The 23,675-nt window shown below is 33.5% G+C and overlaps 1 protein-coding gene and 1 pseudogene across 1 annotated transcript; one reads left to right on the plus strand and one right to left on the minus strand.

The window, feature by feature from the left end:
* The first annotated feature begins 4,122 nt into the window (after positions 1-4,122).
* On the plus strand, positions 4,123-8,867 carry LOC130799717 (putative glucuronosyltransferase PGSIP8). The gene is made up of 4 exons (XM_057662921.1): positions 4,123-4,648; positions 6,651-7,108; positions 7,755-7,902; positions 7,979-8,867. Exons 1-4 carry the CDS (start codon positions 4,374-4,376, stop codon positions 8,523-8,525), a joined length of 1,428 nt encoding a protein of 475 aa, XP_057518904.1. The 5' UTR covers positions 4,123-4,373; the 3' UTR covers positions 8,526-8,867.
* A 146-nt stretch (positions 8,868-9,013) lies between these two features.
* Positions 9,014-11,762, minus strand: LOC130799716 (protein transport protein SEC16A homolog; annotated as a pseudogene).
* Positions 11,763-23,675: the final 11,913 nt, after the last annotated feature.

A 23,675-nucleotide genomic window follows, 5' to 3' on the forward strand; every position in this document is an offset into this window, starting at 1 on the left:
ATCAGGTATCATTTCTTGCGTACTGACAAGAGGGTAAAGGTAAAGAAGATCGAGATTGCTGACAACCCAACTGATTTCTTTACTAAGCCTGTTCCATTTTGTAAGTTTAAACATTGCTTATACTTGCTAAATATTGATTACTATGTGATGTAGTAGGCCCTTAGGGGCGGTGTTGGGGAGCTCCTGTTGTAGGCATGTTGGCCTTAAGGTGGAGCTTGCCCGGGGCTTGTGATGCAGGTGGAGCATTATGAGTTGTTATACTTGGTAACGAGTATGTGATGGATCTTGGTTGAAGACTTGTCGAGATGAGTCTTGGTTGAAGACTTATCGGGATGTATGGCTAATGCATGAGCCCTACATCAGGTTTTGGCTTGAGATATGTTCACTATGTGTTGATGAGATCGTTTGCTGAATACGAGTTTTCGTCAAGGTGGAGATTATTTTTAATGGTGACTCAAACTAGCAAGCACCGTTGAAGAAGATGAATATGGGTCAAAAAGGTAGTCCGCGGGGCGGGGAGTGCGTTCTGTCTTTATTTCGCGGTTCGCGTAGTTGTACACGGCTCGCGAAATGGCGGTTTCTTTTCACGGGAGCAGTTTTCGAGCCGATCACTTTGTGTTTGTTATGTAATAACTTCACTTTATTGGGCATTAGTATATAAACTCCCACTTTAGGGTTAATACATTATGATTCACAAATTGAGAGAGATCACAAGAGAGTCATTATTATTTGTGAGTGTGATTGAATTCATCTTGTAAATTCTTTGCGATCATAGTGAAATTATTTGATCTTAGTGCCGGTGGAATCACATCGATAGTGAACCACGTTAAATTTCTTGTGTCATTTTCTTATTGTTTGCATTGAATTTCTTATTGTTTAATTATTGTTCATCGACCTTACTTCTGCTGTCGCACAACATACCGAGTGCTAGACAGTGGCCTTTTTGCTGATAATGTTCAAGCATGTGCTTATTTATAAATCGACCACATAGGACATCCTTACAAAATAAGCATAACCAAATTTCTGCTGGGTGATCACACCTGAAAGCAGAAACAACAGTATATAATCTTTTAAACAAACTTCAGGTTTGGACACAAAATAAATCATCATAACCGTATTCTGTTAATCCTTGAATTTCAATATTAAATAATCTTCAATAAAGACCAAAGTTTGTTTTCGAGCACTAAAGAGGCAGGCAACAGTTGTATGAACAACACATCATAATCAAAGCTGTTGGTTGATTAATGTTTATTCTAAGGAAGTCATACGCTAGATGGGAGGCGACACCTCAAAAGGTATACCTATCATCTAGCCTATACAAATTTGATAGTAATTCTATACAAATTTAGTTACGAAATAGACACCGGGATCAATCAATACAACGCATAACTATCTATGCCTCAACAACATGCGAAATCTCACAATAGATGATCCTCGCATCATCTGATACTAACAACAGTTAGTAGCAGGCCAGAGCCTTCATCAGAGCCTCTGTGTCTGCCCACCTCAGCTTCTACTCTTCATAAACAGACACAGCTACAACCAATTGCAATGAGCCTAGACAAAAACCCACGACAACAACTCATTTGGCTCTAGCAGCAGCTCAGCATTTAACCATCATCTGCATTCATTAGCAACAATCCACATTTTGTCACACTAATAGGAAACATCAGGCGATCAAAAACCATCAGTTTGACAAAAAACAAAAGCATATACTGATTTCTGTTTAAATCATGCCCAATAAATCTAATTCATGAATTCATATTAATACATGATCAAATCATGCTCAATAAATCATTAATCAAAACCAAATCTAATACATGAATTCATATTAATACATGAATTCAAAAATTAATCCTAATCCTAATCAAAACCAAATCTAATACATGATCAGAACCCACAAAAGTTCATAATCAACTCAAAGAAACCTTAATCTTTTATCTACCCAAATGCATGCGGCATTGAAGAAAACTTGCCAAAACAATAAGAAAACAACATAAGAATCTTTCTTGAAACAATGAATGTAAATCAAAAATTAAAAAGAAGACTAATTCAATTATATCACCCAAAATCAGAGGGTGTTGATTTTGGTTTCTTTGAAAAAGTTGAGAAGCAATGTTGATCAAGAATTAGAATTGGTTTAGTGTATTATATAAACAACCTACATGAAAAAATACAATAGAAAAAGGAAACATACATGCAATCCATGACATGTGTAACCCTAAATGAAGATGACTAAGCAAAAACACTAACCTACATGCAAAAACACAATAAAAAAACCAACCTACATGCAATCCACCACATGTGTGTAACATCAAAGATGAAGTGGAAGTGACTACGCAAAAATACTATTCATTTCCAAACTATGAATAGTGAAGAAGCCTTGCACTCTTTTTATTTATAATGGATAGACGGACAAGTATTAAAGGATGAGAATTAGGTTTTGGTTGGAAAAGACTTAAATACCCTTATTCACAAAAAACTTCACAAGTTTTTTGATTTCTAATGAGGCAAAATTGTAAATTCACATTTTATTTTCAATATAAATCCACAATTTTCAACTTACTCCCATTAACATATCAAATAAGTGACTGACGTCCAGTTTTATAAGTGGTAATAAACGGTGGTAATGGAAATGAAAAACTAGTGTAATTTCGGTTGAAAAATCTCTTGGCTATCTTGATGGACATGCTTATCTAACTTCAATCATCTCATTTTTTTTCATAAAATTCATTCCAATGCATTATCATTGGAGATGTGGTATTAGGTGGTAATGGAAATTGGTAAACAAAAAATCTTTTTTGTGACCAAAGTTTCATTACCATGGAAATGATATGAAACTTTTAATAAAATTTTACAATATAAATTATTTCCATTACCATCATTTAGTACCACTAATCAAATAGACCGTCAATAAAAATATAAATTTCCAACAATCAAATCTCATATTTTTATCCACAAATTTCTATTCCTGTACACCAACCCCTCCTAAAACAAATAATATCTTTTTGAAAGTTAGGTGTATATCTTTTTTTCAAATATTAGGGACACAGTTGATATTATTTTGATAGTTAGGTTAACAAGAACAATTTTCCAATTTTAAAAATATTTATTTATCCAGAAAACAAATAATAATATCCTAAACACACCACTAGGAAGTAGGAAGTTGGCAAGCTTAATAAGTCAAACACTCAAACCCAATTCCAGCGAGCTTTCACATGCTCTGATTTTTAATTTTCATTTCTGAATTCTGACCGACGCGCGTTGAAATTAAATTTGACTAAGCCAAAGTACACCTATAATAATAATAATAATAATAATAATAATAATTATTATTATTATTATTATTATTATTATTATTATGGATTTAAATAATATCTGGGGTGAAGATGCTCAAAACAAATCTAATGACCTGTTGTATGTAATTGCCTTCAAAAATGACCTAACTTCAAATAAATTTACAATTTTGTAAAAATCAACGAGAATACAAGATTTGAATTTAAACCGACTCGAAAAATTTGACCCGAAATCAACTTGATGAGAATAAAGACCTCTAATATGGGGTAATACATACTAATACTGCATCCAATAGTATTTACTTCCTATGTCTCCAAAAAGATTGTATTAGTTCACTGTTACGCATATGAAAAAAATGACGGGAAAAATTAAAAATAACTAAATAAGTAAATAAGATTAAAAATAATAGAAAATAAAGAAAAACATGTAGATAAAAATTAAGGAAGTAACAACTGTTTTCAACTCTAGCAACTACAACAAAAAATCAACCATCATCAGTTTAGCACACTAACTGAACAATTCAACTAAACACTGACTCTAATATTTATTCAACTTGACATCAAACTCTAACTCGAATTCAACCTGAAATTTTATTTAAGTATTTAATTTTTATTTGTTCAATAAAAATACATATTTTCATGATTGATAATTTGATATAGTATAAGTGTGGATGCTAGTACAACATACCATGCTCCTAATATTCACTTTATAAAAATTCTATAAACCCAAGATGACTAATTGCAATGCCCATTCCATAAATTTCCTTCTTGCTTCCATTCCTTACTTAATTATAACTATCCACTATCCACTATCCACCATCAAGTTGATTAGTTATTCTATAAATAATAAGATGCCCAAACCTCATTTTGTCGTAGCTAAACCGTACCTTTTGTGCCGTTTCACAATCCAAACTCTCATAATACGTTTCCTAGCTAGTCTTTATACTTTTATACATACTTTCCTTAATACGTCCATCAAATAATAAATACTCGATAATTTTAGCAAAAAGTAATTAATATTGTTATAACCATTATTAATAAATTTACAAGAGCACGCACAATCATCGTCTATTTAAGATGCGGTGGTCCAGGGCGGAGTTTAGGGTGGCGATGGTGGTGTTGATAAGTTTATTATTGATAGCCGTGGCGGAAGGCAAAATATCGAGCAAGAGCAATAACAAGAACAAGAATAAGAATGCATATGCTACGATGATGTACATGGGAACACCAAGAGACTACGAGTTTTATGTCGCTACACGTGTCATGATGAGGTCCCTTGATAAACTTAACGTTCAAGCTGATCTTGTTGTCATTGCCTCCATTGATGTTCCTCTTCGTTGGGTTCATTCCATGTAAGACTTTGCTTTCTTATATAATTTCATTTCTTTGTTTCTTAGAGAAAGATTCCGTTAAATTGAGCTTCTTAAATTGAGCTGGATTTATTGTGAATACTAGCACATAATCTGAGTAATACGAGGTGCATACGTTTTATAAGCTAAGAAAATATATATTATCCCAAAACTATAGGAGGATTAGCCCACCTAATATTTATACAAGTCTACAATCCACTATTTTATCGATGTGAGATCTTGTCTCACATGTGAAGTATTTCCAACAATTTTCAATTAATAATTAGAATTATTTGCAAATTACACTCTTAAAGTTTACGTTATTTGCGAATTACAACATTAATATTTTTTATTTGTAAACTACAACCAACAAAGTATCAAAATTCAGCGTTTTATGTCAAATCACAATATTTCGAACATTTTGTGGTTGAAATTTTAGGTCAGTAGTCGAAATTCTATGATTTGGTCTGAATACTGTAAAACTAATAATTTAGTAACTATAATTTGCAAAATAATAAGATTAAAAATGGAATTGGCAAATGACCTAAATATTAAGGCCGTAACTCATAAATCATTTAAATAATTAATAATAACTTAATACGAAATATTGGAGTAAGTTTTTGTGTGGACTTTGTTCATTCTAAGCATCAGTTTCAATATTTTCCTTATTTTCTATCTAAATGATTTTATTTTCTCTAAATAGATAAATCTATATGTTATTTTAATGTGGATTTATAAGTTCTTAAAACTAAATATTATGGATAAACAAGTTTTTAAACAAAAATATCTTAGATTGTTTCAAATACTTTTTGAAGTCATGAAGGAAAAGTATTATATCACTGGTTGCACACTATGTTTATCATTATATAATAACACTGAAGTAATCTTTATTATATTAGAGATAATTTTTTAATTTAAAAGTTAACATTTTATTTATTCAAGTTATTCATTTTTCTCATTATAATAAATAATAATAATAATGTGGGTTATTACTAGGATGCCCCGTTTCCTCATTATAATTAACTACTCATTTTATTATCAAGTCGTTATATTAATTCTAATAAACAATTAATATATATATAATAATGATATTACAAATTCAATGTGTATACAAGACATAATGTTAATTAATACTAATGATTTAGTGACGAATAAATTACTCCTAGTGGAATTTGATCAATTTAAGTATTTCTGATTTTTCATGTTATTCTCATTTAAAATATGTAATGAGAGTAATAATAATAAGAGAAAACGAGGAAAATGATATCATTAACATGAAACATTTAAATAAATTCTACGCAAAAAAAACATTTAAATAAATTTTGGAGTTAAAAATATAAATATGTGAATTGAGAACGATTGTGTGTTTTAGTAAATTATTTTAAATTTCATGAGAGAATAAAAGGTATAGTAATAAAGTATTTTAAAGGATCTTATATAATTCAAAGCAAACACAATATTAAATTAAAAAAAATACAAGAATCTGTGTTATTTCTAATATACATATACAACCATTAGGGTTGTGTATATTATTACCTTAGATCCACAATTGTTCAAATATGTGAGTTTTTTTCAATTAAACGTGTAAATTTAGAGGTATATAGTAGTAAATATTTATCATCATTATCATCTCAATGAATCCCGTGCAAGGCAGGATTTGAGGAAGGGAGAAAGAAGACAGACCAATACCCTCATCACGAGTAGATCGCGATTAAATGAGCCCCTCAACTCGAATATCGCCTTGCATATGAGGTTCTTACAAAGGAAGAGCCCACAAAAGAAAAGAAAAAGAAAAATAAGATTAACTATTTGTGATCCAATTAAATTGCTATAGATTACATATTACCTCTATTTTGAAATACTTGTAACTGATTGTGACATATTGTGGGGAAAATATCACTATCAGTTGCAAGTATAATGAAATAGAGTTGGTATTAACATAATAAAGTATCATATCTCTTTATTAAATACTAATTAAACACATGAAATTTATTGGTGTTGGCAGGGAAGTAGAAGATGGACTAAAAGTAGTAAGAGTAGAGAACATACATAATCCATACATGTCAAGCAATGATCATGACAGATTCAAATTAACCATGAACAAATTGTATGCTTGGAATCTAGTTGAGTATGAAAGGGTGATCATGCTTGATGCTGACAATCTTTTCCTACAAAACACAGATGAATTGTTTCAATGTGGTTCATTTTGTGCAGCCTTCATAAATCCTTGCATATTCCACACTGGATTGTTTGTGTTACAGCCATCAGCAAAAGTGTTCAAAGATATGATTCATCAACTCGAAATCGAAAGGCCAAATGAAGATAAAGCTGATCAGGGTTTTATTGGGGGATACTTCTCTAACTTGCTTGATATGCCTATGTTTTATCCACCACTTAATGAGTCTAAACTTGATGGGCACTTTAGGCTTCCTTTGGGTTACCAAATGGATGCGTCTTATTATTGTAAGTACTTGTTTGTTACTTCTCTTGATCAAAAGTCATTGCATTGTCAAGGAACTCAACTAAAAGCTTGAGCTGATGGTTGAGGCTCCACGATATGTTATAAATGCACCCCCTCACACGAGAGCCGCTGCCTCCTTGGACTAAAATATGGATGTAGGACAGATTTTCCTCATACCTGGCACTGAATGTTGCACTTAAAATGAGGGGTGGTTGAGATTCGAACATGTGACCTCTTTTTACATTGGCTTCTGATACCACGTCAAAGGAACCAACTTAACCAAATGCTTAACCTGATGAATAAAGCCCCTGAATATGTTATACACTCTAACACGCCCCTCACACGACAACCATTTGGGCTAGAAATGTAGATATAGAACAAGCCCTTTTCATACCTGACACTGAATGTTCCACTTTAAATGAGGGGTAGTTAAGATTCAAACTCATGAACTCTTATAACATTGGCTTCCAAAACCGTGTTAAGGAACCAAATCAACCAAAAGCTTAAACGAATGGTTGAGGCTCGAGAATATGTTATATACTCTAACAATCATGCCTCCACACATGAGATCCGTTGGATTAGATGTGTGGGTGTGGCACATGTTTCTTTCATTCCTCGTGTGTTTATGAAATATGTTTCTTTTTCTAGACTTGAAACTTCGTTGGAATGTACCCTGTGGACCGAACAGTGTAATAACCTTCCCCGGAGCAGTATGGATGAAACCATGGTATTGGTGGTCGTGGCCAGTTCTTCCTTTAGGTTTCTCATGGCATGAACAACGTCGCAAAACTCTTGGGTAAGATACATTCCTTACTTTCCTCTCCTCTTCATATCATGATCTTTGGTTCACATAAGTATGTTTCTTTGTGTAGGTATGCTGCAGAGATGCCCATAGTGATCCTTGAGGTGCTTGTATACTTGGGAGTCATAGCCATTACTCGTTTAGCTCGACCAAACTTCTCGAAGCTTCGCTATTGTCGTTTTGACAGCAAGAGTGTTATAATACATAACACTAGTCTGAAATTCTTGGCTATGGTATCCATTATAGCAGCTTATGTTGTACCCTTCTTCGTAATACCTAACACCATTCATCCCGTCATAGGGTGGAGTCTTTACTTGTTAGGATCATTCTCCCTTTGTTCCATCGCAATCAACGCTTTCCTCCTGCCAGCGCTAGCTGTGCTGACACCGTGTCTTGGCACATTTGGGGTGCTCCTAGTCATGGCAGTTCCATGGTATAAGGATGGAGTTGTGAGAGCATTTGCTGTATTTGCATATGCCTTTTGTGCTTCCCCTATTTTATTGGTTTCTTTCTGTAAGGTTATGGCAACTCTACAAGTTTCTTTAGAAAGGGAAGCTTTCTTACCTAGCCGATTGAGTGACTCCCCACCGCCTTCTGGGTTTAACAAGCTCTACTAAAGATGCACTATGCCAGTGATTAATTCGCTAGCTAATTCACTTTTTGAATTCGCTATTCGCTAAAATTTGCCCGAAATAGCTCAAACTGACCATAATTTGCTTTTTTAATTCGCAATTCGCGAGAAGATTAGTAAAGCATGTGGCACTGCACTAAGCTTTAGTGTTGCAAATTCAAGGGGTGGAGAAAGCTTTCATGGATTGGTAAATGGATCATGTTTACGGGTCAAATTTTTGTTTACCACTTCAACCATGTTTGCATTACGTTGAAGAGTTCTTGGATAGAACAAAGCATAATAAAATGAACTTGAATAGAACAAAGCATAATAAAATGAACTTTCTCTTATTTTCTTGGAACACAAGTGAAAGTTGTATTTTTGTTGTACAAAATAAATTATAAATTGATTTTATAATCTCAATAATTGTGTAGACAATTCAAAACAATGCTAAGAGAATTTTTTGAACTAAGTTGAACTCAAAGTCAAGCAAATAGTAAAGTACAAAATAAATTCATATAAATTGATTGTATATTTTTAGTGCACACTATTTTTATGTGGACTAAGTTAATACAAGATATATTACCAATCCACCCCCTCCGATCTAATATGGCAATAAATCTTCAATAACCGAAAAACAAACGAGTTTAGCTTCTCATTTAGACGATAGTATCTCCCTAAGTATAGCCTTAACTATCGAGTACATAAATTTAAAACGTAATAATAGAATGAGTATACGTGGATGCAAAAACAACACTTGTGGAATTAATGGCTTTGAAATTTTTTTGGAGTAAATCGGACATATTAAAATTGATTAAGACATCAATTTAGAGAAGAAAAAATTACTCGAATAATCTCAAATTTTATTGATTTCTCTAATCACAACTTTTAATTAATCTGTTTGGGGTATTCTCCAAGAACACCTACAAAATATTGCTTTTATAAAACTTGGGCAAACAGGAGAGCAATACTACTTCAATCTAACATCTTTCACAAAGGAAGAGACTACAAAGCAATATGAATTTAAAATGCCAATTGTACAATGTGCAGGGATATTGCTTTTAAGTCTACTTATCTTCCTTTTCCCTTTTTTTTTTTTTTTTAATTTCACAAGGCAATTACCCAGAAATAGCTACACGTGTGTGTCTTAGTGCTAGAAGAATCATTGTTAATAGTTACAAATTCCATCAAATTGTGTACAAATAAGAAACATCCATCACTATTCTGCAAGAGGAAAAGGCAAAAAATGAGTTATGAGGCATGAAGATGCATTCACCGGAACAAGGATTAAAGCTATATTAACTAGACATGGTAATGAGTTACGTGAGTGGCTATACCTTGCTCCCAAGTGAGGAGAACCCAACAGTTGTATCTTTCATAACTACAAGTTTACCCCCAAACCCAAATGTAACTAAAGCATGAGGAGGACGGCCTGCAGAGGACTTTCCCTCACTTGGTGAATAGGCAACATGGTGGCCATTAGAAAACAAAGGTTGACCAACAGAAACTGGAAGTTGATTATTGTAAAAATCAGTACTTTGTTGAGTACGGTTAACAAGTTGAAAGCTATTCTCCTCAGAAACTTTTTTCAGTCCACCAACCCAGTTTGAATTATCATTATTCGAACTCATTTGCTCATGAACTGTCAAGGGCCCAGGAGAATCAAAGGAAAGTTGTCCCCCTTGACTATGGGAATACATATTGAATTCACCAGAGCTTTGCTGAGCCACAGTGGAATGGGCAGTAGATCTACTTTCCATAACAAACTGAGCATTTGCGCCCTGTTGACTGTAGTACTCTACAGAGGATGTAGCAACATTTTGAGCCTGCTTATCATGTATTTGACTTGTTGACAGCTCTGATGCATGATAAGATTCCAATGAACGCCATTCTTGGGCAAACGTATCATAATACCATCCAGGGTATTAAGGATCAAAAACCATATGTGCTGGATACTGACAATTATCCTTCTGTTGCATGCCATTATTCCAACTAGATACATTTTCAGTTCTATTACATTGACTCACATTTTCAACAAGAGATTGAGCTGTTACCGAAGCATGTCAAAGTTGAGATGACTGAACATTAGAAGGCTCCCATACATTGTCTCCAATAACACCAAAAGTCCCTTGTACTATGTCAGAAGTGGTAAAAAACTCCCCTGCCCATCAGCAGTTTTATGGCTTTATGCCTGATACCACTGCCCAGTGAAGGGATCATATTTCCATCCGGGGTAGAGACTTTCCCAATACTTAATACTCTTCATATCGATTCCATTTGGAATTTGTTCGGCGTACTCAATGCTATTCGTATCGACCCCATTTGGAATTTGTTCGGTGATAGCCTCTGCACTACCTTGATACTCAGTATAACTATAATTATTTAAAGTTTCTACAGTAGTAGCATTATTGCTAATTTCATGCTCCGGTACAACTTTAGCTTCAATCTTGAGATTTTCCATTCCCCCTTCTCCTAAACTAGCAAAGAAATCATCATCCTCACCACTAGCTAAATTAGTGAAGGCGCTCCACTAGATCTCCTTAACAGTTAACATCACTAGTTGGTGAACAACTACCCTCATTCCTCAAACCAGAATTCGCCTCAAAACCAGCAACCCCTGCATCCTCTAACACCGGTCCATCTCCAAAACAGGAAAATCCAACAACGATACTATCGAATTATCCTCCCCACCAATAAGCTCTTTTTCATTTTTTTTTTCAACAGAAACTGATCATCCTTTGTTTCAGAGCCACTATTAGACATACTAGCCTCACCAATACTCAAATTAGCAAAAGCTTTTAATTCATCAGAGTCATTTTCGTCATCCAAAACATGAGCGGAATTTATTTATCCAGTGGGTTTGGAGCTAACATCATCATCATCATCATCATCATCATCGTTAACAAGCTTATCAAAGAAATCCTCATCCGTTTGATCCTCCAACTCAAATGAAGGATTTGACGCCATTTAATCAAACTGTAATAAATCGAGAAAACAACAATTCCGAATTTAGAAACCCTAAAACCCCTAGCACTAAATTTAAAGATCTCAAGGTAGAGAAGAAAATTAAAAATCAAACATTATGATTAACCAATTAAACAAGGCCAAACAAACCTCTTCCTTCCTTCTGAAAAATGCAAATTACTCATCTGCAACAAACGGAATATTGAATGTGAAAATAAAGAGTATGGTGATTGAATAAGCAAGAAAGTCAACAGAGGAAAAACAATAAACTTACAAATTAAAAGGATTGATTGCATCAAGAGTGAAGAAAGAGAAAATAATAAAACATGTAAAATTAATTGGAGTTATTGTGTCTCCCAAGACTATTCTTTGTCTTGGGATTGGTGGATTCAACTTCATTTATTTTATCCCAATCTTTAAATACCGCTATTTTTTTCATTTTATCGCATCCCTTAATGAAATTATGATTTTGCCTCTGAATTTAAAATTTTTTTTATATATTCTAACCTCACTAAATAACACCTTTATCACACTTAAAAAAATTATAACATAAAATTTTTGGATCAAAAGCTAAGGAATTCAATCCACAAATAAAAATCGAGGTAATTTTTATTCGAATCGTATTATTTTAAATTAAAAAAAAAATGAGTCGCGTGGGACTCACTTTTTTTTTCCTTTTTTTTTGAAATAACTATTATTAATTTTATATTTATTATTATTATTATTATTATTATTATTATTATTATTATTATTATTATTATTATTATTGTGATTATTATTATTATTATTATTATTATTATTATTATTATTATTATTATTATTATTATTATTATAATTAAATTTTTATTTTTTTAATCATTATTATTAGTGTGATTGCTGTTATTATTATTATAATTAATTTTTATTTTTTAAGTATTATATTTAATTTTTTTTAAATGTTATTATTATTATTATTATTATTATTATTATTATTATTATTATTATTAACTTTTATTATTCTTTTAAATATTATTTTTATTATTTTTGTTGGTGATGTTGTTGTTATTATTGTTATTGTTAGTAAATTTTTCTTTAATGTTATTTTTAAATATTGTTTTTGTTATTAGTGTTATGATTATTATTATTATTATTGTTTTTGTTATTATTGTTATGATTATTATTATTTTTGTTGTTGTTGTTATTATTATTATTATTATTATTATTATTATTATTATTATTATTATTATTATTATTATTATGATGATGATGATTATTGTTAATTTAGAAAATTAATTATAATAATAATAATAATAATAATAATAATAATAATAATAATAATAATAATAATTAATATTTTGTTAAATTATATTTGTTGATAATGATTAATTAAATATTTTTGTTGTTAAATTATATTTGTTGATAATGAGTAGTTTAATATGTTAATTAATTATTATCTTTTGTTCATGTGGTTAATTTAACGTAACGTTTGAATATTTATATTTATTAATAATAGTTAATTAAATTATCAAAATTGTAGTAAATAGCTGGTGCTCACGGGAAAGGAAAGGGTTTTTTTAGAAACTTGTTGAGCGGGAATAGTTCTAAGCCTACCCTACTTAGAGGGAACCCTCACGAGAGGGGGGTTAACGGGCTCTGCTAGGAGGGCTAGGCAGGAAGAGGCTGCCAGACACAGTGAGGCCCAACGGTCGAGTACGCTGCACCAAGTGCGCACTCGATTTAATGACTAGGCTAGCAGCCTCTAGAGTAGTTGGGGGGTTTCTAGTAATGATAATGATGCTGATGATGTTGAGTACCAAGGCGCTGTTGTTCGCCCAGTGGACTGGACCGTTCTCTGCGGGCCCGACGGTAAATTCGCACGTGCCGGCTCTAGTTCTTCAGGTGCATCTGAGCGTGCCGGACATAGTCACGTTGATAATGAGTCGCCACAGGGGAGCAGGCGCTCACAGTCCGCTGGAACGGACTGGTTGGTCACATCGCCCCAGCCCGGAGGGCCCACAAATACGCGCCTGGTACCCAGCTTTGGCGGGCACATAGCTAAAGTTATTTTTGACGGCTCTGAGCGTACGCCTCCGGTTCTGGAGTGTTGTAGTAGAAAGAAGCCGTTGGAGGCGATCATCGGACTGCGGGATATGTCTGATGCGCTTTATGATGTTCTACCTGCCACTCCCCTCGGCCGGCTAACCTATATTATGCACTAGCACATTGACTGTGCTTTGATATCGGCCTTCATGGAGAGGTGGCAGCCGGATACGAACACCTTCCACATGCCATGGGAGGAGATGACGATTATGTTGTGTAACGGTCCGGTTTAAGTGACCCGGAAATCCATATGAAAATACAAATTCCGGTTCACCTTTTTGGACTCTAGAGAAGACTTTTCTCTAAGACCGTCAACGTTCCGTCGATAAAGAAATATAGATAAACAGAATGCAAGACCAATGTGAAAGGTAATAAGTCAGCGGAAACTCTAACGTACAACTCGAGAGCCTAGAGGCCTCTAAACAAACTAATCGAAATAGCGGAAGCGAAAAGAAAACTATCTCTTTTGTTACATTAATTACAGAGACATAGTCTATTCATAATCTAATATAAAAGATAATACATAGTCTTGCTTATTACGGGTTCTACGTCGAGATCTCACTCCTGACCCCACCTGCAATCAACCTACTAGTCGTCGTAAGACAACACATAGTAGGTTCCAAAGAAACAAACCAATACACGTCAGAGACATCATACAATTATCAATCAGGTTGAAAACAAGCACATTGTTCTTCCTAGCATGCATAGGCTCTAATACATTATTATTAATTAATCCCAACTTGTAACGTTGCCCGTCCTGTTCGGGTCGTTCAAGTATAAACCATTCATTTTTAGATAATTCCAACTTGTAACGTTGCTCGTCCTGTTCGGGTCGTTCAAGTATAAATTTAAATATTTTTGGAGGAATACACTTGGGAGAGCTAATCCCAAGGCAACCACCGACCTAAGACGTTGCCCGTCCTATTTGGGTCGCCAAAGGCTAAAGTATGCATACCCCCATGGTGACCGTAATGATCCAAAACTGCCATGGGAACAAATAATTATAATATTCCAAACCAAACTTTAACCCCTTTGGGTAACATAACCAAACGTCAACCCCTTTGGGTGACAAACACACAAATTCTCAATTTCCAATTAATTTCCTTCAAATTATTTGAGATGTCTAATCCTTATGTGATTTACAAGCCTCGATTAGAAATGAAACAACACTACTTGCACAACCACATAAACAGTATGGTCTAAGCGTGTACCTTTAAGCGCTGCAACAACGAAGTTCAAGCACGACAGAAATTTCGCCCTCTTATGAATCGAGGTCCTAAATAACACACACACAAAACGATCACGTATTAGGACGTGTTTACACATTTAATCCACCCCATACGCCAAAATATCACTAAGACTAGATAATTTTTAATTGTTTACATCTAATTCCCAAAGGTTCCAAATTCCACATTCTGACCAGAAACTTTAAGGGCCATTTCGGACAGATTAGAAAATTCAAACGAAAAATCCGACTTCGCCATTGCGTTTGGAACGCGTCAATTACCTTGGGTACCAATTTTCGTAATTTCTAACATTCATTTACTATTTTTAATTATTTTAAGCGTTTAACGAGTTTTTAACGCAACGGGTAATTAAAACAACAACGAAAACACACCCGACACTCGGATCGGGGCGCCACCACCGAGGCAGCAGTTGCTGTCCGGAATCCCCTTTTACTTTAATTATTATTTTTTTTTTATTTTATTATTCGAATTATTAAATCCTTTTTAAATCTCATAATCTACACACCAACCGAAACCGAATTTTCATTCTACTAAGATAAAACAAACAAGACCACTTTTCCTATCACACAACCACTTGATATTTCCACACATTTGGCAATACACAAAGTCCATCAACAATCTAAGCCATCATCAAAACATAAGGCTAACAACTTAAGACATACTCATCCTCAAGATCTTCAAGAACATTTAAAATTTCATAACCATGATAAGTAAATTAAATATTTGATCCTCTTAACAAATTTAAATTTTGTAGAGAATCATAAACCAACATTTTTTTTTTATTTTAAATCGAACATATATATATAAGGACAATCCTTTAAACAAATCAAATTTTGTTAAAGGATTTATAAACTCATGGATACTTACATCACTTAATCCACACACTTAAAATTTCATCTAACAAACTAAAATCTTGTTAGAGAAATATAAATCGTAAAATAAATTCAATTTAACATTTGAATAGACTTTATTCTTATAACAAATTTAAACTTTGTTAAAGAATGTAAATCAAGGAAAATTTTGCATAACAGAAATATGATTTAACCCTTTTAACAAATCAATTTTATCAAAGGATTATTAAAGAAAACTTATATAAAATACTCAATCCTCCTAATAAGTCATAGGATATCATCATATTGAAAGAAATATTATATAATCTCATACTAGAATTTCTTATAAATAAAATTTATAAATAACAACTCAACTTACTTACCCTTTGATTTGAAGATTGGATTGAACAAAGTTTTTTTTTTTTCTTCTTGAATACCGAAACAAGAGCAAGAAAAGAGGAAAATTTTCTGAATTTTGTTCACCTTGAAAGCTTAGGAAAAGTGAGGAAACTCAAATGATGCTTAAGGATTAATAGGCACTTAAGAGGTGAGCTTAATGTGCCATAATACTCACTTATGAGAGGAGTTACAAACTCCTCCCATTCCTCCTCACAACAACCGGCCACCCCTTCACTCCCCTCTCAATTATTTTTTTTTTAATTTAATTTAATTAATTAATTAAGTCATTATTATATTATTGTTAAAATAGAAAGAAACGTTACGCGATAGCCTCGTACGCGATAAAACTCGTTACCGTTAAAATTTTAACTCACTTTATTTCTTAAAATTATCTATGTGAAATAATATAATTTAATAATACGTATTTATTTTATTTTATTATATTATTTCTTAAACCCGATAAATTACGGGGTGTTACATGTTGCACGACGTGCAACGCATATTGGGCATAGGTATTGAAGGTTCACTACCGGCTGAACTTGCTGAGAGGGAGTGGAAGCTCGCTGTTGCTGGTCTGTTCGAGGAGCCCATGGCCGAGCTATGACGGAAAGGGATATTCAAGGCAGGTTGCATCAACGTTGCTGAAGTTATGCAATTGTGCCATCGGTCCCAGGCTATGGATACCCAGTCGACAGCCTATTACATGGCTATTTTTGGCTCTACACAGCTGGCGGATAAGACCAGAACCGGCATGCGACCTCACCCGATACTTACTGTCAACGTCGATTAGGATGAGATCGCCTGGGGTGCGGTGACGCTGGCCTACATGTATCGGCAACTGGGAATGGCGTCTAGGGTTGGTTGCAAGACCATTGCTGGTTGCCTGACATTGCTTCAGACATGGATTTACGAGTACTTTCCGGCTTTTAGCCCTCATCCTCGCCAAGCAGATGTGTCTAATAAGACTAGGGCGGAGATGTGGTCCACGCCCAAGCCAGGTCGTGAGATCAACAGGCTGAGGGACTGCAGGAGTATATTGGACTGCATGACAAAAACTCAGGTATTATACATCACATCACACTTTGTTATTCATGTTATTTTAATTTTAGATTATTTTTATGTGTTAACTTTGCTTGTATGCAGATGGAATGGACTCCGTACATGACTTCTCCAAGGGCATTGCTAAATGAGCACCTACGCACCACCTACATTGGGGGTATCACTTGCTTTGATATCGTCGAGATGTATTTGCCGGAGAGGACAGTGCGACAAGTCGGCTTTGTGCAGGCTATTCCTCCCTTCTATGAGACCAACCCAAGCCTTACGACCGGCACACGGTACCTATTCCGTGACCTTTGCTTCTCTGCCTATTTACACGGAGGCATGGAGTAGGTTCCCCTATTGTGTCCGCCTTGGTGATCAGGCACTTCTTCGGGCATCTGTTCCCTCAGAGGCTGATCCTAGTTACGTTGACTGGTTTAGAGTGTGCTCCCACCCATACGTCCTCCCCAGCGAAGGGTTGAGTGCCGGTTTTGGTCCAGCTGAAAGCAGAGCGGAATATGTTAGTTTTTTTAATTTATTTGTTTTCTCTTATGTCTTTGTGTTATTTAAATGTTGTTTAATATCTTGTTCACACCTTTTTTTTTTTTTACAATTTCTAAATGAATGGCCGAGTCGAGTCGCTCCATTGGTGAGACTGCCTCCTGTTGCGGAAATGACCCCCCGAGAAAGACATGCTTTAGATGTATACCTTGGTGATGTTAGAGATTTATTTGCCGAATGACAAGATTTTAAGGGGCATGGCCCTTCATAGACTGTTGGTTTTTGTAATTGAAAACTAATTTACATTTATGCTTTTATTTATTTACATCAATGCTTTTTACATTATATTTAAATTAGTATACAACAATGCGTTTATTAATTGACATCATTACTTTACATATTGAATTTCATCCACGTATTTAATCCCATCTACATGTGTAGGTAAACTAAATAATGATTTACACAATGTGTTATACTATGGATTATCTACAAATTGAATCCCATCTACATGTGTAGTTAAACTAAATAATGATTTATACAATGTGTTACACTATGGACTATCTAAATTTACAGCATCTAAATTGTTATTACTATCTCATTGGCCCAACTGCGTAATTCATCTATAGAATCAAATTCCCTATCCGTAACAAATGTACCGAAGTAATCTACATTGTCTCCTAAGTTTTCAAAGTCCTACAAATTTAAAATATGAAATAAACCATACATTAAGTTATCAAAAAATTATACATACAAACATTAATAATAATAATAATAATAATAATATTCAATAATAAATAAAAAATTATAATTTACTTTAATAATTAATATTAAAATAATAGTAATACAAATTAATATTAATTAAAAATTATAATTTACTTCAATAATTAATATTAAAATAATAACAATACAAAAAACAAAATAAAATAATTGTAACAATAATAAAAGAAATTAATATTAAATAATAAGATAATAATAATAATATATAAATATAAATTATTTAAATTAATATAAAAAATAATAATAATGTTAATAATATAAATTATAAATTACTTAAATTAATAATAGTAATAATAATAATAATAATAATAATAATAATAATAATAATAATAATAATAATAATAATAATAATAATAATAATAATAATAATAAGAATAATTTACTACAACGTATATTAAAACATAATAATAATATAAATTACTAAATAAATAAAAAATTATTTTTATAATTTACATAATAATAATGTAAATAATAAAAATTAAAAATTAAAAGTACTCGCACAAAACGTGCGCGTGAACCACGGAGGAGTCGCACAAAACGTGCAAGTGGACCGCACACATTTTGTGCGACTGTACCGCGGTCCTCTCGCACGTTTTCTGCGACTCCTCCGTGGTCCACTCGCACATTTATTGCGACTGCAATTTTTTTTCCAAAAAAAAACACCGATTCAAATCGATCAAAGTACGTACCCAATCCGATTCATAGTCGCTTTCGTTAGCCATGGTAAATCGATTGCAACTATCAGCTTGTTTAAAATCAAAGAACTTTTTTAGAGAGATTTTAGAGAGATAATACCGTGTTTGAATTCGTATATCATGCAAGGGCGTTATTGAAAATTCAATATATAGGGTCGCGATAAAAATGTTCGGGATTACGTTTAAACTTTAAATTTAATGTTTTTAAAGTGATAATAGTGTTATTAAGTGCGATTTACGTTTGTTAAACAAATTTTAAGTCCAGGGACAAATTTGTAATTTCATTAGGAGGGGGGGCGATAAAATGAAAAGGGTGGCGATATATAACAATGCCCTATTTTATTGTATTAGAGGAATCTCTCTACTTCAGGATCTTTCTTCGGCCGGAAGATTTTGTAGTTATATTTTTTTATGAGTATGGATTATCGCATTTATTTCCTCTCTAAAACTGATTATAATTACTATGGGTGGGATACATGCTAGAATAAGAATATTTTGTAAATCGTCATATTTTCGTAATTATCTTGGTGATTATATTGTAAATATTTAGTTTCCTAAAACTCTAGATTGATATTGCAATTATTCTCCATTCATGAAATAAAATGACAACCAAAATCATTTCTATTATGGTATCATGAGCTTAGGTTTTTGATCCCTCAAAACCTATCTTCCCTTCCTCCTCCTCTTGCCACCACCAGCACCACCACCATCAAGGGCTGCCGCCACCTTCTTCTTTTTGTTCTTCTCCTCTTCCTTGTTTTTCTTCTTGTCTTTCTCATGGCTTCTTCCTCGAAAATACATCCCGCTACTCTTATTACTAATTCCAAACCTCAAATTTTTGAAAATTCAGATAATTTTGAATCCTGTGTTACTCCTCCTCATCGTGGTAGCTACCGCGACCCCCGCCGTGGTGGTCGGACCGGCCGCAACAATCACCATGGCTCCACCAGCAACAGTGGATCTACTGGGTCACGTTACAAAGGGCAGCAACATCATTTTGGCCATAAGCCCAGCCAACATTATCCCTGCTCTGGCCCAAATTCATTTAATCCTTGGCATTCCAATTCATGGTCCTACTGGGCTCCTCCTAATTGAGCCCAGCCAACCCTATGTCCTTTTCCAACTACAAATTGGACTCCAAAGCAATCTTCACAAGGTTCTTCTCCGGCTGCTGGCTTCTTGGTCTAAGACCAACCCAAAATTTTTGCACCGATACTAATTCATCTATGGGCTATTGTCCTACGAATATTGATCAAGCCGTGCACACACGCTCATTATCTTTTCTGAATAAGCAATTTTATGTAGATACCAGTGCGAAATATCATATGACACATTCTCAAGGTACTCTCTTGGACTATTCTCCTTTAAAGCATCTGTTGTGATTTGGGTGACTCGAACGAGTATTAATCACGGGGAAGATGATGATTCAAGGCAGTAGGCCAAAGCCGAGTCGGCTTGGCTTGGTGTTTGATGTAAACACGAGTTGGCTTAAAGGTTGTATGCTTCTGGTTGGGAGAAAACGCAGGTCGCGAGCAAGAACGATTCTCGCGTGTTGTAATAACCGTTTTTTTTTAAATAATAATAATAATAATAAATAAATTTCAGAAAAAAAAAAAAAAAAAGAAAACATAACTCCCCATCAACAATAACTTCCCACTCTTCCCACTAAACCTCATAACTAACCTCACTTACCTCTTATAAATCAAATCAATTATCCTTAATTTCATTCACATTATTACTCACACTTCCTTCTTCTCTTACAAATTATTTCCTCCATCTCCCATTTGCTTAAAATTCAGTCAAGTAAACGCAAGATTTCGATATTTAAGGTATGAAATTTCATCTCTTTATAATATTGTTCTACCAATTTCAATCCAAATTACACATTTTGCATTTGAAAAAAAAAAAATATAATTCTGACCTTAGCTTTTCCGGCGATACGACGGTCACCGGGACACCACCGGCGTGCGACAGCGGCCACCGGAGCCACCGTCGGCCGACACCTTTTCCCTCTTCCTTCTCCCTTTCTCCTTCTCTCTCCTCCTTCCCTTTTTTCTTTTTCTTTTCGTGGGTTCCTGGAACTCACCACTTCTCTTTTCTTTTTTTTTTTATTTATACAATAATTATGATTATTATTATTATTATTATTATTATTATTATTATTTTTAACCCTTACAATTTTAAATCTTATAATAAATGAGTTAGCTATGTTATTTTAACATACTACTCTTACAATTTTAAATTACATGTTTAAATTTATTTTTTTTTTTTTAAATAAAAAATATAAAGTATATAAAATAAAAAGAAGTCTTTTAAATTATTTTTTTTTTGAATGGGTTGATCGGGGTATTAAATTGAGATATATTATTTTCTCGTGTAGACAGCGGATTCGTAGACAGAGATTATTAGAAGCGTACGTTGTCTAGGATCGCGTGACAAGGTAATTCTCAATGTCCATCTAATTAGGACTATCCCGTTAGTATTATGTGCTAAGTGATAATTAATGTGTTTAAATGGGTGCATGATTTGATATGACATTATTTTATATGATGTTATGCTTAATATATTCTCAAATTATATTTACTATTATTTTTGTCAAACTTGAATTTATAATTTTTATTTCGATAAAATTTATATTATTATTTTGATAACGAAATTGGATACGATTTAAATTGGAAGAGAAATATTTATGATATTAATTCCTATTGCCACCAATTGATGTTAGAATGGTGATTTGGAAAATGAGATTTCAGTTGGATATTCCTGAGATATATATTTATTGGGAAAAATTTATGATCATAAAATAAAATGTATAATGCATGTTTGATTTTAAGTTTGTGTGCTCGCAACTAATTATTAAAATATATTAAATCACGTAAAGTCTAACACGAGGGAAATGAAGCTCTTATATTTGTTGTGATCCAAGTATAAGGGTGATGAACAGGTTGCCCTGTTTGGTTCGTATAGCTGCCGACATGTATTATTATTTCTGATACTTGATATGATGTTTGGTCTTCCTTCTATTTGTTGTGATCCAAGTAGAAGGGGTGTGCACACTAGAGTTCCCTGAGACTACTCTGCTGGCCTTGAATTATTTGGGGTGACGACCTCTTGTTGAAGTAGGTATAGGGGTAAAGCCTCGGCCTACTGGCGTTCTCGTTCCCTCAAATTTAAAATTGATTATGTGTTTGTCATTATTAATTATCAAATTAATAAATTGGTTTATATGATATTATATATATTATTTTCTCAAATTGTTTTCTATTAAACTCAGCTATATGTTATTTTCTAAAATTATTTCCAATTTGATTATATTGTATTTTCTTAAATCATTTTCAAACTTAATCGTCTTACGGGATGGAGTTGGAATTACTCAATTTTTCTGATTTTGGGAGTTTTTCCCTTGTTTTTCTTGCATTCTTGTGTTACAGGTTATTGATTGCATAGGAATCGCGGAGTGAGGATCACTTAGAAATATAGCTTTTACTAGAGTCGTATTTCAGTTTTAATTTTACCTTAGGATGTTTAAATTTTATATGGACACAAATTACGTTTCAGTCTTTTCTTATGTTGTAAGATCCTTTGTTGGATTTAAAATTATTAAGTTATTTCTTAGTTGTTAAGCCTTACATTTATTTTATTAGAAATAGATGTGGCGGTAACACTCCCATGAGTAGGTTTTGGCTCATGTTTTTCATTAAAGGTGTTTTCAAAAGTCCGACCTATTCTGAGGGTGTTACACGTGTGCGAAAATCAAGCTTTGTTTCTAGCAGCTTTAGCCGACTCGACGGGATGACTTATTTTGAAGAAGCCGAGTCGGCTATTTTGGCATTTTATGCAGGAAGTTGTTTCCACAAGTTTGAGCGGTTATTTCTTTGATTTTGGCCGGTTACCCATGTAGTTTTGTGACGGTTACTTTTTTTTTCCCTAATATTTTTCTATTGTGAGACATAATGTATAAAGCTCCCATGTAATTATTATTATGTGATATGATGAAAAACACAAAGTGAGAAACAAAGAGAGAAAAGTTTGGAGAGCCATTGTTGTGGTTCTCGTGATCATCTTGTAATCTCCTAGTTTATAGTGAAAGTTTATTCTCAGTGCCGGTGGATGTAGCTATCACATTGATAGTGAACCACGTTAAATTTCTCAGTTTGATTTTCTTTATTGTTTGTTTGAATCTTTATTGCTTTCTGTTATTATTTTTCGATCTTTGTTTCCGCTGTCGCACAAAAACATCTTTCTAATAATGCTATTATTGTTGGTAATGGTCATATGATTTCGGTTCACGATCACGGACGTGTTTCTTCTCCTTCCCCCAATTAACCTCTAACTCTCCAAAATGTCCTCCATGCTCCTAAACTTATTAAAAATCTCATTTTCGTTCGTAAATTCACTAATGACAATATGGTGTCCCTTGAATTTGATCCTTTCTATTTTTCTGTGAAGGAATTAGACACAGGGAACATAATTCCGCGGTCTAATAGCACTAGTGATCTCTATCCATTCCTTTCAACACATGGAGCTACCTCTTCCTTTTCTCAATCATCCGTTTTTTCAGCTCTTTCTACTCGCATTTGGCAGTCTCGTTTGGGGTACCCGGGCAAAGCTATTTTAAATACTT

Source organism: Amaranthus tricolor, chromosome 14 (assembly GCF_026212465.1).
Source record: "Amaranthus tricolor cultivar Red isolate AtriRed21 chromosome 14, ASM2621246v1, whole genome shotgun sequence".
NCBI classification, from domain to species: domain Eukaryota; kingdom Viridiplantae; phylum Streptophyta; class Magnoliopsida; order Caryophyllales; family Amaranthaceae; genus Amaranthus; species Amaranthus tricolor.